The sequence below is a fragment of the Scylla paramamosain genome, chromosome 14, assembly GCF_035594125.1.
Source record: "Scylla paramamosain isolate STU-SP2022 chromosome 14, ASM3559412v1, whole genome shotgun sequence".
Taxonomy (NCBI): domain Eukaryota; kingdom Metazoa; phylum Arthropoda; class Malacostraca; order Decapoda; family Portunidae; genus Scylla; species Scylla paramamosain.
The window spans coordinates 1,361,767-1,377,965 of NC_087164.1; the positions used below are offsets into that span (position 1 = coordinate 1,361,767).

A 16,199-nucleotide genomic window follows, 5' to 3' on the forward strand; every position below is an offset into this window, starting at 1 on the left:
GTGGCCAGATGCAAATCTTTTGGAACCAATTTCAAATGGTATGGTCAGCAACATTTTCAAAGAATTTATGTGAATTTTCTTGAAGTGCACTTGTACTTTCCTCTCCCTTCACTGACCACCCTGGTAAACTAACTTTTAACTTTGTTATCCTCCACGACCTAAAGAAACTGGTGCAACACTCTACTCATATTCCTGACTGTCTTAGAGATATACCCATCATTCTTGACCTTTCACTAACACCTAATCCTTCTGCTTATGCTGTCACCCTATCTTTTCCGTTGGGCTCCTCTGATCGCATTCTCACATCTGTATCTTGTCCTACTGCTCCAATCCCTCCTCAGGATCCCCCAAAGGGCAGGTGCCTCTGGTGTTTTGCTTCTGAGATATAATTGGGGGGACCTGAGGAGGTATTATGCTGATTTTCTTTGGAATGACTACTGCTTCCATGTTGGAGACCCATCTCTGTGTGCTGAGTGCATAACAGAGGTGATAGTGTCTGGCATGGAGGCGTACATTACTCACTCTCTCTCAACTTAAACCTTCTAAACCTTGGTTTAACACAGCCTGTTCTTGTGCTATACATGATAGAGAGGTGGCCCACAAAAGGTACTTGAGCCTTCCATCACCTCAATTTCATACTCTTTATATTTCTTTCCTGGAATCATGCCAAGTTTGTCCTCCAACTAGCCAAAAACTCCTTCATTAATAGAAAGTGTCAAAATCTTTCAAGATATAACTCCCCTAGTGACTTCTGGCACCTAGCAAAAAACATCTTCAATAACTTTCCTTCTTTATCTTTCCCTCCTTTATTTCAATCTGATGGCACCACTGCCATCTCATCTATTTCTAAAGCTTAACTCTTCACTCAAACCTTTGCTAAAAACCCTACTTTGGATGATTCAGGCCTTTTTCCTCACTCTCCTCCAGCCTCTGACTACTTCATGCTACCCATTAAAATCCTTCACAGTGATGCTTTCTATGCTCTCACTGGCCTAAACACTCGGAAGGCTTATGGACCTGATGAGGTTCCTCCCTTGTTCTCTGAAACTGTGGTTCTGTGCTCGCACCTTGCCTAGTCAAACTCTTTCAACTCTATCAGCATCTACCTTTCCTTCTTGCTGGGAGTTTGCCTACATTCAGCCTGTTCCTAAAAAGGGTGACTGTTTTAATCCCTCAAACTACCATCCTATTGCTTTAATTTCCTGCCTATCTGAAGTTTTTGAATCTATCCACAACAGGAAGTTTCTTAAACATCTATCACTTCACAACCTTCTATCTGATCGCCAGTATGGGTTCCATCAAGGACGCTCTAATGGTGATCTTCTGGCTTTCCTTACTGAGTCTTGGTTATCCACTTTTAGAGATTTTGGTGAAACTTTTGATGTTGCCTTAGACATATCAAAAGCTTTTGATAGAGTCTGGCACAAAGCTTTAATTTCAAAAGTACCCTCTTACAGTTTCTATCCTTCTCTCTGTAACTTCATCTGAAGATTCCTTTCAGTTCATTCTATTGCTGCTGTGGTAGACCACCACTATCTATTAACAGTGGTGTTCCTCAGGGTTCTGTCCTGTCACCCACCCTCTTCCTATTATTCAGTTTTTCTCACACCCCCAGCTGCTAACTCTGTAGAGGGGCCTTATTTGTCCATGTATGGAGTATGCTTCACATGTCTGGGGAGTTCCACTCATACTGCTCTTTTAGACAGTATGGAATCAAAAGCTTTTCATCTCATCAACTCCTCTTCTCTAATTGGCTGTCTTCAGCCTCTTTCACATTGCTGCAGTGTTGCATCTCTTGCAATCTTCAACTGCTATTTTCATGGTAACTACTCTTCTGATCTTGCTAACTTTTTTTTTTTTCATGAAGGAGGGACACTGGCCAAGGGCCAGGTTCAACACAGCTTGTTCTCGTGCTATACATGATAGAGAGGTGGCCCACAAAAGGTACTTAAGCCTTCCATCACCAGAATCTCATGCACTTTATATTTCTGCCCGGAACCATGCCAAGTCTGTTCTCCAACTAGCCAAAAACTCCTTCATTAACAGAAAATGTCAAAACCTTTCAAGATCTAACTCCCCTCGTGATTTCTGGCATCTAGCCAAAAATATCTCCAATAACTTTGCTTCTTCTTCTTTCCCTCCTCTATTTCAACCAGATGGCACCACTGCTATCACATCTATTTCTAAAGCTGAACTCTTTGCTCAAACCTTTGCTAAAAACTCTACCTTGGACGATTCTGGGCTTGTTCCTCGCTCCCCTCCATCCACTGACTACTTTATGCCACCTATTAAAATTCTTCGCAATGATGTTTTCCATGCCCTCGCTGGCCTAAACCCTCGGAAGCCTTATGGACCTGATGGGGTCCCTCCTATTGTTCTCCGAAACTGTGCCTCCGTGCTTGCACCTTGCCTAGTCAAACTCTTTCAGCTCTGTCTGTCAACATCTACCTTTCCTTCTTGCTGGAAGTTTGCCTACATTCAACCTGTTCCTAAAAAAGGGTGACCGTTCTAATCCCTCAAACTACTGTCCTATTGCTTTAATTTCCTGCCTATCTAAAGTTTTTGAATCTATCCTCAACAGGAAGATTCTTCAACATCTATCACTTCACAACCTTTTATCTGATCGCCAGTATGGGTTCCGTCAAGGCCGCTCTACTGGTGATCTTTTGGCTTTCCTTACTGAGTCTTGGTCATCCTCTTTTAGAGATTTTGGTGAAACTTTTGCTGCTGCCTTGGACATATCAAAAGCTTTTGATAGAGTCTGGCACAAAGCTTTGATTTCCAAACTACCCTCCTACGGTTTCTATCCTTCTCTCTGTAACTTCATCTCAAGTTTCCTTTCTGACCGTTCTATTGCTGCTGTGGTAGACGGTCACTGTTCTTCTTCTAAATCTATTAACAGTGGTGTTCCTCAGGGATCTGTCCTGTCACCCACTCTCTTCTTATTATTCATTAATGATCTAAACCAAACTTCTTGTCCTATCCACTCCTACGCTGATGATACCACCCTGCACTTTTCCACGTCTTTTCATAGACGTTCAACCCTTCAGGAGGTAAACATATCATGCAGGGAAGCCACAGAACGTCTGACTTCTGATCCTTCTAAAATTTTTGATTGGGGCAGAGCAAACTTGGTATTGTTCAATGCCTCAAAAACTCAATTCCTCCATCTATCAACTCGACACAACCTTCCAGACAACTATCCCCTCTTCTTCAATGACACTCAACTGTCCCCCTCTTCTACACTGAACATCCTCGGTCTGTCCTTTACTTATAATCTGAACTGGAAACTTCACATCTCATCTCTAGCTAAAACAGCTTCTATGAAGTTAGGTGTTCTGAGACATCTCCGCCAGTTTTTCTCACCCCCCCAGCTGCTAACTCTGTACAAGGGCCTTATCCGTCCATGTATGGAGTATACTTCACATGTCTGGGGGGGTTCCACTCATACTGCTCTTCTAGACAGGGTGGAATCAAAAGCTTTTCGTCTCATCAACTCCTCTCCTCTAACTGACTGTCTTCAGCCTCTCTCTCACCGCCGTAATGTTGCATATCTAGCTGTCTTCTACCGCTATTTTCATGCTAACTGCTCTTCTGATCTTGCTAACTGCATGCCTCCCCTCCTTCCGCGGCCTCGCTGCACAAGACTTTCTTCTTTCTCTCACCCCTATTCTGTCCACCTCTCTAACGCAAGAGTTAACCAGTATTCTCAACCATTCATCCCTTTCTCTGGTAAACTCTGGAACTCCCTGCCTGCTTCTGTATTTCCACCTTCCTATGACTTGAATTCCTTCAAGAGGGAGGTTTCAAGACACTTATCCATCAATTTTTGACCACTGCTTTGACCCTTTTATGAGACTGGAATTTCAGTGGGCATTTTTTTTATTAGATTTTTGTTGCCCTTGGCCAGTGTCCTTCCTACATAAAAAAAAAAAAAATAAAAAAAAAATACACTTTTAGCATTTACTTTTAGCTGAGAGTAAATCTAAGTCTTTTAGGGGTTTTTATGTACACAGGCCCTGAGGACAAGGAATGCAACCACAGGAAATCAAAGTGAGATGTACATCAAAGCTTCAGATTTTTATGCAAAGCTGACTGGCCTTGTGAACCCTCAGTGATGTCATCACATGATGGAGCCTTGTGAACCCTCAGTGATGTCACCACATGATGGGGCCTAGTGAAATAAAACATTACTGTTGCTAGTAATATTGTACATTATACCCATGTAACTATTGCAAAACTACTCAACTTGGCATAGTTTGAATAAGACAGTTGCAGAGGTTGGAGAGTATTTCCAGGGAAACAATGAATACCTCAATCTAAAAGATTTAGAGCAAGCAGAAAATGCAATTGTTAAGGTAGTCTAAGAAGAATCTTTCCATGAGGAATTGAAACCATTGAGGAAAAATGAAAATGTCAAAAGAAAATTCCACTGATAAGTTGAAACCATTCCTAAATAATAGATTGCTGAGAACAGAAGATAGACCTGCAAATGCTTCCTTCAGTTTCGGTAGTAAGTGCCACTCTGTGATCCTTCCAGGTAAACCTCATTTATCTGAGACAATCATTACACAGCTAAGAGAAGGTAAGCCACCAAGGTCACAAACATGTCTTGTGTTCAGTCAGGGAGAGTTACTGGATTATCAGAGGTAAAACTAAAGCATGCAAAATGTTTTAATATAAGACCTGTACATAATGAAGTCCTTACCCATAATGACAGACTCAAAGCTCTTGGAAGGTTTATAACTAGAAGAGACAAGTCAAATCCATCTATTGAGAAAGAGGTCCTAAGTGTGCTGATGAGACAAGAGAGTATCCATGAGTATCTGGAAGCAGTCTCATGCATATAATACACTCTTGCTGGAAAAGACTGTGAGCAATTTCAATCTCTCACCTCACTCTGGTGGTGTCAGGGTAAAAGGAAGGAACAAGTCCTGAGTGATGGTTTGAACACACTGATATGTTAAAAAGAAGTGTTTAACAAAAGCTGTCCCACATTCAATATCTCAAAAATTTTAGATGATTAAATTGATCCCAAGCCACTAATGGCTAGCCATCTCCTCACACTGAGAGAATGTTATGGTGAATGTAAAATGAATTCTTCAGACATGTACTGTATAAGAAATGTGGTACCATATTCAATATTTAGCAGAATTGTTTTTGAAAAGGTGAAAACTTGCATGTTTCTTAATTTTATAGAAAAGACAGAAGTGATATGTAGAGGTTAGGAATGTCTATAGTGGATATTGTGGTGCGTGTTTGTAAATGAAAATGCTGCAAGATATGATTGGTCTCTAGGTCACATCAAGCACTGAATTAACTCTGGATGGACTTAGCCAAAGTGTAACTCATGTGGAAACTTGCTTCTGGATAGACATGCATCTTGCCTAAGTTATATTTGCTAAGTTGCTAAATTACAGTATTTAATTGTAAGGGACTAACTAGGATATAGCTAGTGTCACTGTACTTCATACTATATTATTTTGCTACCTCTTTGTATCATTTAAATACTTATTTACCTAAGGTTATCTAAAATGTGACAAGAACATTTCATATTTTGAATCAGTAAAAGGATTCGGAGGAGAATGTGCAAGTGCATTGTGGTGCGGGAACTGGTGCTACATGGCAACTTTGCCAATTGCATTTATAGCAGGGTATAATTCACTTTTATATATTCATACTCAAGACACAGAATAAAGACTTGTTCTATATGACTATACTACAATTTGAGAGACATTACTGCATATTACTGGAAAAATAATATTGTGGATTCTGGTGATCGTGGCAAGTGCTGCTGCCAGAGCCTGTGCGGCCAAGAAGGAGCAGTGTTCAAAGGATTTTCCCACTCTGTCTTTTTTTTTTATTTTAGTTGAATTATTGCTAAATGTAATGGTGACAATGGCAAAGACTACCTCTGTGTAAGGTTGGTGCCTACTAGGAGGTGCCTATCAAATCCAGGAGCTCTACTACTCTTCAATATATATGTAAAGAAAAGGCATAAAAAAAAGGCAAAAATTAAGGAAACTAAAACAAATAACACTGTGAAGAATATACTCACCTAAAATGAGCTTTAACATGGTGTGGGTCAATATCAAGTGCAGTGAAGCAGTCCCTCAATGCAGCATAGATATCACCATCCCTGAAATATTCCTTATTAGTTTTCTATTAGATAATACAAACAATATTTTAGCCAATATAGTGTCATACTGACACACACACACTTTAATCAACTCTCTAATGAAGTGAGAATATTTACAAAACATTATAAAGATCACTTGTCCCGTCACAGCCATAGATATGATGACTGCTTTGAACAGGAAAATTCTCACTAATTAGGGCCCACAAGAAACTGAAGCACTGCTTTGGATACTACAACCTCCGTTTATGAGACTCCAACTTGATTCCAATCTCATAGTTGCCTTTTGCCAAGCCTAAGATGATTTGGTGATTTGACAAGACACTTCCAAAAAATCATCTCTTGACTCTTAGGGCAAGTCAAGGGGAACCAATTTGTTCACTGTGTGCTGCTCTTTTGCCCTCTGACTGACTGACAAGAAGTCTTGACTGACTTCATGAGTCTTTTTTCATCTGTAATCAGTGATATAATTTCCCCTAGGGGTCAATGGGAACAGTGTGTGTCTCTATCAGGACAATAATTCTCCTATTGGTGCTCCATAAAAAATAATAATAATTTCAACATTTGTCCTAATTTCCTAAAACTTTATATAATGTGTGCTGGGTAGTATCCTCTGCTTTAGGGTCTTACGTTCCCTTACTAAATCGTAATGAAGGGATAGGATCAAGCTTTTACTGTGGAGTGAGTGAGAGCTAATGATTCTATATTTACTGAAGAATCATCTAAATAACTCAAGAGCTGGTTATGAACTCTGTTCTTCATGTCCATATCTACTGCCTTAGGTTCTTCAAGACATAACTTTGTCCTATGGAATATTTTCCTAGGGAGTTTTTCTTACCTTAAAGCCACTGGCCAAGGGTAACAAAAATTTTGATTAAGAAAAGGCTCACTTAAATGCCAGTTCCCATAGAGATGCCAAGAAGAAAGGTAAAAAAGAGGATATGTGTCTTGAAACCTCCCTCCTGAAGGAGTTAAAATCATAGGAAGGTGAAAATACAGAAGAAGGCAGGGAGTTCGAGAGTTTACCAGAGAAAAGGATGAGTGATTGAGAAAACTGGTTAATTCTTGCCTTAGAGAGGTGGACAGAATAGTGGTGAGAGGAAAAAAAAAAAAAAAAAAAAAAAAAAAGACATGCAGCGAGGCTGTGGGAGGAGGGGACACATGCAGTTTGCAAAATCAGAAGAGAAGTTAGTATGAAAATATCGGTAGAAGATAGCAAGAGCTGCAACACTGTGGCAATGAAAGAGAGGCTGAAGACATTCATTTAGAGGAGAGGAGTTGATAAGATGAAAAGCTTTTGATTCCACCCTGTCTAAAAGAGCGATATGAGTGGAACACCCCCCATACATGTGAAGTATACTCCATACATGGATGGATAAGGTCCCTGTACAGAGTTAGCAGCTGTGGAGTGAGAAAAACTTGTGGAGACAACTAAGAATGCCCAACTTCATAGAAGCTGTTTTAGCTATAGAGATGAGATGTAAAGTTTCAGTTTAGATTATAAGTAAAGGACAGACTGAGAATGTTCAGTGTAGAAGAGGACAGTTGAGTGTCAATGAACAAGAGGGGAGAGTTATCTGGAAGGCTGTGTTGAGTTGACAGATGGAGGAATTGAGTTTTTGAGACATTGAACAATACTAAGTTTGGTGTGCCTCAATCAGAAATTTTAGAGATCAAAAGTCAGGCATTTTGTGCCTTGCCTGTGTGAGCTGTTTACTTCCTGAAAGGTTGGATGTCTACGAAAAGATGTGGAAAAGTGTAGGGTGGTATCATCAGCGTATGAGTGGATGGGGCAAGAAGTTTGGTTTAGATGATCACTGATGAATGATAAGAAGAGAGTGGATGATAGGACAGAACTTTGATTAACACCACTGTTAACAGATTTAGAAGTTGCTATCTACCACAGCAGCAATAGAACAATTAGGGAACTTAAGATGAAGTTATAGGAAGAAGGATAGAAGAAGTAGGAGGGTAGTTTGTGCCAGACTCTATCAAAAGCTTTTGATATGTCTAAGGCAACAGTGAATGTTTCACCAAAATCCCTAAAAAAGGATGACCAAGACTTAGTAAGGAAAGCCAGAAGATCACCAGTAGAGCAATCAGACATAAGGTTGTGAAGTGATAGATGTTTAATAGTCTTTCTGTTGGGGACAGATTCAAAAACTTTTAGAGACAGAAAATTAAAGCAATAGGATGGTAGTTTGAGGGATTAGAATGGTCACCCTTTTTAGGAACAGGCTGAATGTAGTCAAACTTCCAACAGGAAGGAGAGGTAGATGTAGACAGAGTTGAAACTACCAACAGGAAGGAAAGGTGGATGTTGATAGACAGAGTTGAAAGAGTTTGACTTGGCAAGGTACAAGCATAGAGAATAGGAGGGACCCTATCAGGTCCATAAGCCTTGCAACGGTTAAGGTTAGTGAGGGCATGGAAAACATCATGGCAAAGGATCTTAACCCTTTCATTACAATAAGCAAAAATTCACAGCACTAAAAACAATGGATAGTCTTTTTTTAATCATGCACAAGAAAGGTAATAAAAATGAATAAATTTAGCAATTTCTAGTCCATATAATGTTTGGAGGTGTCTGTAGAATAAAAAAAATATCCCAGAGTGATTAGTGACTGAGGAAGGATAAGCCAAATAGCAATGAAAGAGTAGCATGAAGTAGTCAGAGGGTGGAGGAGAGGGAGGAACATGCATCCAAGGTAGAGATTTTAGCAAAGGTTTGAGCAAAGAGTTCAGCTTTAGAGATGGATGTGATGTGATGGCAGTGGTGCCATCAGGTTGAAACAAAGGAGTGAAAGGTGAATAAGTAAAGCTATTGGAGATGTTTTTGGCTAGGTGCTAGGAGTCACATGGATAATTAGATCTTGAAAAATTTTGACATTTTCTATTGATGAATGAGTTTTTGGCTAGCTGGAGAACAGACTTGGCACGATTCTGGGCAGAAATATAAAGTGCATGAGATTTGGCTAATGGAAGTCTCAAGTACCTATTGTGAGTCACCTCTCCATCATGTATAGGAGGAGAACAGGCTGTGTTAAACCAGGATTTGGAAGGTTTATGGCAAGGGAGAGTGAGGAATGTACACCTCCATGCCAGACACTATCACCTCTGTTATTTGTTCAGCACACAATGATGGGCCTCTGACAGAAGCAGTAGTCATTACAAGGAAAGTCAGAATACAATGGTACCTTGACTTATGAATTTGATTTGTTCCATGACAGAGCTTGCAACTCAATTTGCATGTATGTATGTCAAATCAATTTTCCCCATTGAAATTAACTGAAATACCATAAATCCATTCCAGCCCATTAAAAAAAATCCTAATTTTTTCTTATTTGTTTTTAGTACAGTAAATTGTCAATATGACAAATCTCTGTTTACTGAATTTCAGGTATAATAATCCTTTAAAACTTTTGAACACTTGTTTTAGTTTAAAAAACTTTGCAAATTATGGTATATTTCAAAATTATTGAATGCTTGCTTTATTTTATAAACATCCTAGGTCTTAAAATGGAAAGCTGGCTGCCATACAGTCAATTACATGTTTGAGAGATGAACCGTGGCTGTGTGACAGCCAATGAATGACCTTGACAATGGCCAATGTGTGTGTGTGTGTGTGTGTGTGTGTGTGTGTGTGTGTGTGTGTGTGTGTGTGTGTGTGTGTGTGTGTGTGTGTGTGTGTGTGTGTGTGTGTGTGTGTGTGTGTGTGTGTGTGTGTGTGTGTACTTACCTAGTTGTGGTTTACAGAAGGGGAGTAATCTCATAGCATCACATCTCTGTATATATCTAGTTTGGTTTTAAAAGCACTGATAGTTTTGACATTTACAACATCTTCATTGAGTTCATTCCATTTGTTCACACTTCTGCGAGGAAAACTATACTTCTTAATGTCTCTTCTACAGTTAACTTTCTTCAACTTCTTATTGTGTTCACTTGTACTCTGTGTTAACTTATCTGAGAGAGAGAGAGAGAGAGAGAGAGAGAGAGAGAGAGAGAGAGAGAGAGAGAGAGAGAGAGAGAGAGAGAGAGAGAGAGAGAGAGAGAGAGAGAGAGAGAGAGAGAGAGAGAGAGAGAGAGAGAGAGAGAGAGAGAGAGAGAGAGAGAGAGAGAGAGAGTGTGTGTGGTGTCATCAGCCATTGTCAAGGTCACTCACTGGCTGTCACACAGCCACATTTAATCTCTCTCTCTCTCTCTCTCTCTCTCTCTCTCTCTCTCTCTCTCTCTCTCCATATGTGTTTGTTATATTGAGTGTTTACTGTAAAATATGTATTTATAAATAACAAATGAATAAAAACACGTGAAGTGAATGAGTGAGACAATGAATGCTGGGCAATTCTTGTGGCACTCACTGTGCCAAGTGCCGAGCTACAGCATGTCTGAAGCTCGTTCATCCCTCAGATTTTGGCTCACAACTAAAAGTAAAAAAATTGTCCAAGTGACAGCTCGTATCTCAAAAACCTCGTAAGTGAAGGTACCATTGAACTTCCATATGTGTGTGTATTTACCTAATTGTGGATTATGGGAGGAAAAGTTTAAGCTCGTGCTGTCCCATCTTGATATCTACTCTTATCCAGTTTTTCCTTAAAATCATGTATAGTTATTGCATTTACTAATTTTTGCAGCTCATTCCAGATTCCTGCAGTCCTTTGCGGGAAACTTCTTAATATCCCTTCTACACACACCCTTCTTCCCCTTTTTCTCATGCCTTCTTGTGCTTCCAAAGTCTCTCACCACCAAATCACTCCAGTCCAATTTTTCACAGCCAGGCAAAATCCAATATAAGGTAATCAAGTCACCTCTTTCTGTTCTCTCTTCCAAGGTAGGAAGGTTTAGTTTCTTTAGTCTCTCCTCATATAATAAGTCTGATAGGGTCTGAGGCAACTTTATCATTGCTCACTGTATGCTCCATTTTTTTTTTTATGTCCCTTTTAGTGCTGGGAGACCATATCATGGCCACATATTCCAAATGATGTCTAATCATTGTCACAGTTAAATTCCTAATTATCTCTTCATCCAAATAGTTGAAAGCTGTTCTTATGTTTCTCACCAGATTATATGTTTCCTCTGTCTTCCTTCTTACATGTACTTCTGGGGACAGCTTATCAATGACAGTAATTCCAAGGTCTTTCTTTTAATTCTCACTTTTATTTCCACATTACCCAATTTATAACTGAAGACTGGCCTCACACAACTATGCCCAAACTTCAACACTCCACATTTTTTTTATGTTAAACTCCATTTTCCAAGTGCCCTGCAATCCCAAATCACATTCATATCTTCCTGTAGAGCTTCACAGTCCTCTATCCTCTCCCATTTTTCTCATCAATTTTGCATCATCAGCAAATAGACTTGTGTAGTTATACAACAACATTCTCAAGTGGGACACCTTATCGAATGCTTTCAATAAGTCCAAATAAACACAATCTGCTCAACCCTTGCTTTCTTGTACTATATCTATGACTCTGGAGTAAAAGCACATTAAATTCGTCGTACACAACCTCCCTTTTCTAAATCCCAATTGTCTGTCTGGTAATATCTCTCTTTTTTCCAGATATTCACTCCATCTTTGCTTCACTATTCTTTCACACATTTTTGACACTACACTTGTTAATGACACCAGTCTATAATAAGATGGTTTTTCTTTGCTTCCATTTTTATATATGGGGACTATATCTGCTTTTTTTTCAATCTTTGGGCACCACTCTTTCCCTTAATGAAGTTATGATGAGTTTGTAAACCTTGTGTGCAAGTTATCTCTGCATTCCTTTAGCATCCAATTAGATACACCATCAGGTCCTTACGCCTTTCTCACACCCGATACTCCATCAGGTCCTTATGCCTTTCTCACATCCAAGTCTTTCATCATTATTCTTACCTCTTCCACTGTTACCTCAATCTTACTCAATCTTTCTACTCTCACATCTGCCATCACTGGCCTATCAAATGTTCCCTCTTCAGTGAAGACACTCTGAAAGTAGTTGTTCAAAACCTCCGCAATTTCTGCTTCCTCTTCAACATAAGTAACAATTATTTTCAATTTGTTTAAGCCCTTCTCATTCTTCATTTTACTGTTCACATATCTATAGAACATCCTTGGTTCATCCTTACATCTGTCTACAATAGCTTTTCATGATTCTTTATTTCTTCTCTCCTTATCTTTGAGTTTTCATTTCTTTTCCTTTTATATTTTTCCCATGCCTCACTTATTTTCTTTTCCTTCCATTTAAGCCAGGCTAGATCTCTCTTCCTCCTTGTTTCCTCACATCATTTATTAAACCACTCCTGCTTCTTAACCTCTTGTTTCCTTATCTTCAGGACAAATCTCCTTATACCCTCACTGTATATGTTTGTAAACTCTCCCCATTTATCTTCTATTCCAACTGCTTTGTTGAACTGATTCCAGTCCACTTGCTCAAAATAATTCCTCAATTTTCCAAAGTCTGTTCTTCCATAGTTGAATCTTCCTATTCTGTGGTACTCGTTCTTTTCTATCTTTCCTCCTGTGCGTGTGTGTGTGTGTTGGGTGGTATGGGGTATATGTATGTGTAACCTGGGACTTTCTTCTTCATCACTTCTCTGCATGAACATCTGAAGCCATGTTGGTAAGGTAATAGAAGTAAGTTAGGTCTGACTTTACTGATGCTCAGTTCAGAGGTTTGCTGATCTAAAAACTAAGTGGCTGCAAAGACTGACTTCCAACTAGATGACCCTTGAAGGAGTGACAGTATGATTTCAGGCTACAGTAAATTACAGTACTAAAAGGCAGATCAAACAAAATACTTACCATTTTCTTTTCATAAGTGCTGCAGCTCTATTGCTGTAGAGGACAGCTGAATTAGGACTAATTTCTGCAGCTTGATTGTATAATTGTAAACCCGTAATATATTTTTCAGCAGCAAATGCTTGATTAGCTCTGGCCTTGAGAGATTCTGCTCTTGGAGTCAGAGGAGGCACTGGTGGGTAGAAATACACTGACATTCTGTCTCCTCCTTCAGTAAGGTGACTAGATATGCCATTTGTATTGGCACTTACTGATTTACACATACCATTGGACACTGCATCACACTCTGGAAGAGATGAGAAGGATGGTTTATTTAACAAAGTCCAGGATATTTTCTTAAATGATTAATTCTACAACAATAACCACTTTTACAGTTTACAGCATCAGTCATGGCAGTCATGACCTGGAAGAAGTGGGGAAAAAAAAGAAAAAAGAAATTATATATATATATATATATATATATATATATATATATATATATATATATATATATATATATATATATATATATATATATATATATATATATATATATATATATATATATATATATATATATATATATATATATATATATATATATATATATATATATCTTTCTTTTCTTTGCATGGCATTCCAAAAGACCAGAATGTCTTTCATGCAGCTCATTTATACCCTCCCACATCATCTGCAGACTTATTCATGACACCCACTTATATAGTTATTCCAGTGGTCAGCTTGTTCTTCATGGGTTATATGCAGTTTCAATTTACCCTATCAATGGTGGGGTACTCCATTATGGATGAAAATAATGTCTTTATGCTTGGCAAAGGAAACAGGAGTTATAAATGTAGCTTTCCTTCAAATGGAATCCTAACATGTCATTGTGATGGTCAGGGGAGCTACTTAGATTGTTGCAACTTTACTGGACAGGTCCATTGAGCTTCTGAGCTGAATCTGATTGAAAGTATCCTCCTGCCTTAATATCACAAGCCAGTGTGGTATGGCATCTGGATAACATACCTAAACATGAACATCACATCCCTACAACAGTGCCCATAATCCCTAAAACAGTGCCCTTAACTCATGATATGTGGAACATCTTTTCACAATAAGGATCAAACCTGCTCCAGGACAGCAGGTGCTAAGAATCTGTGTCCAGACTTTCAACCTGGGGCATGCTAGGTGTTTATCATGGGTACACAAGGCTATCTCAGACCTGTTTGGGATGGTATATGGCAACCCTTAGAAAGAAAACCAGTTTCTACTTAAAATGGTAATTACTCCCAATGACCTCTTTTCTTACCATGCAACATGAGGGGACAGGTTGCCCCACTAAAGACAACTCTCTTCCTTCACACAACTCTACAAGCACCTAACACATACATACTTCTCACTCTAAATTCAAAATGTTCAAAATGGTGACTCCTACACCAAACTTGGTGTCCCCATCTGGGGACATATACAGGTCTCCTGTGAGTTAAGGTGCATACTTCGAGATTTGATAGTTCGGATAATTCTAAGTCGAAAATACTCTATACACATATGCTATTTTGTTTTATTTTGCAAGAAATTAATGTGTAAGTTGTGTGTTGCAGGAGCCACTTGCTTGGGTGGGCCTCTGCCTCCTTCCTTCCCTCCTCAGCTTGCTGCACACTTGAGTAACACCATGTGACATTAAGTGACAATTTTTTTATGTACAATCTATGCAGTCAAAGCCTTACAGGAAACAGTTAGCAAATGACAGATTAAATTTTTGTATTTGTCAGTGAAGAAAATGTACAGGTAACACAGCAATACAATGATTGTTAAGTGCTTTTAATATACACGATAACTCACCAGCTTTATGATGACTACCCAGTGTTCCTGCCACTTCTATAAATGTTCCCTTAGATTATACAATATTCTTTCTAACTGATATCAAATTATGCTATGTTCCATGAATTTGGCCCCTTTAAGTATTTGTGTATTTGTGTTTGTATACTTGTATTGATGGTGGGGCTTCGTATTGTCATCTGGATGACACTGTCTTGAGCTGCTCCAATGTGTTCAGCAATTGCAGAAGTATGGGGAAACATCCTCTCTCACAGAGATGCTGATACACTCTGTAGAACACTCTTAGCTGGGTGTCTTCTATGTATATACCTGCATCAGTATTCTGCTGCTGTGGCCGGGGCATTCACATCATAGAATGAATATCATCACATGAATATCATGTCCAAATCCTCAATGTAACTGAATGTGAGAGGCATCTTCACCATAGCAAAAAAGATGCACTTTGGAAGTCAGCTGATTGAGGAGGCCTGTCACTTATGTATCAAGATGTCAACTATTGAGTGCTAAGGGGGTGACAGTTTCAGTGAATTGCCATTGTTACAACCACAGATTCCTGCTCCTCTTACAGCTGCCTCAAACTGGGCTAACTTCCCTCAAGTCACATAGGTGACCAAGTCACCTATGTGACTTGGTGCAGGGACTAATATGGCTTACAAGGTCCTCTTTTGGCTCTTGGACCCTCTAGATAAATGGTCATAACACCAGATTACACTAATGAGGTTGCTAGCCTGTTTCATCCACCCACAGGCAAGGTAATATTACAATTGCCAAACCACTCCAACAGCTGGGAAAGAATCAACAGCCACATTCCAGGGAGGGACAATCACAACAAGTGAAGAACACATAATAGTGTTTCTACAGAAGAATGCCCTCACAAACTACAAGACAACATTCATCCACTTCTGTAAAACACTCTCCCTCTGCTTTGCAATATCACATCCAACTTCCCAGACGACAAGCTCTTCCCCCTTTTCAAGACTGACACAGCCCGAGGAAGAAAGATAATTTACTGCAAAGCAGCATACAATGACCCTCTATGTGCAGACTCTATAACAGAACCATGCATCACAGTAGTATGTAACAAACACAATATACATGCTGTAAAGGTCTTCTTGATAGCTTTTTTTGCGAAGAAACTCCAAAGTTTTCTTCAACTTCATTCTTTTGTCATTTGCTACGTTTTGCCTCTTTCTGCAGGCACCTTCAGGCTAAAAACAATAAAACACTAAGCAAAAGTTGAATAAAATTCACGTGCAATGGCAATACACACAAGCTAAAAACACTACAGACACCAAGATTACCCACTTAATCAAATGAAAACAAGAAGTATCCACACACACCTTGTCTGTACAGCAATGAGAGAGGAACTTAAATAGTTGAGTTCTTAATGCCGGCAAGGTGTGTGTTTGTGGATACTTCCTGTTTTCAGTTGATTCAGTGGGTAATCTTGGTGTC

At 39.2% G+C, this 16,199-nt stretch overlaps 1 protein-coding gene across 3 annotated transcripts in view; it reads right to left on the bottom strand.

The window, feature by feature from the left end:
- Positions 1-16,199, bottom strand: part of LOC135106738 (WD and tetratricopeptide repeats protein 1-like) — a 237,012-nt gene that overhangs the window by 69,541 nt on the left and 151,272 nt on the right. For all 3 annotated transcript variants that reach the window (XM_064016000.1, XM_064015999.1, XM_064016001.1), the window contains 2 exons: positions 12,930-13,212; positions 6,059-6,139 (listed from right to left, as the gene is read on the bottom strand). In XM_064016000.1, the coding sequence (XP_063872070.1) occupies positions 6,059-6,139; positions 12,930-13,212 (364 nt within the window). The remainder of the gene's footprint in view (positions 1-6,058; positions 6,140-12,929; positions 13,213-16,199) is intronic.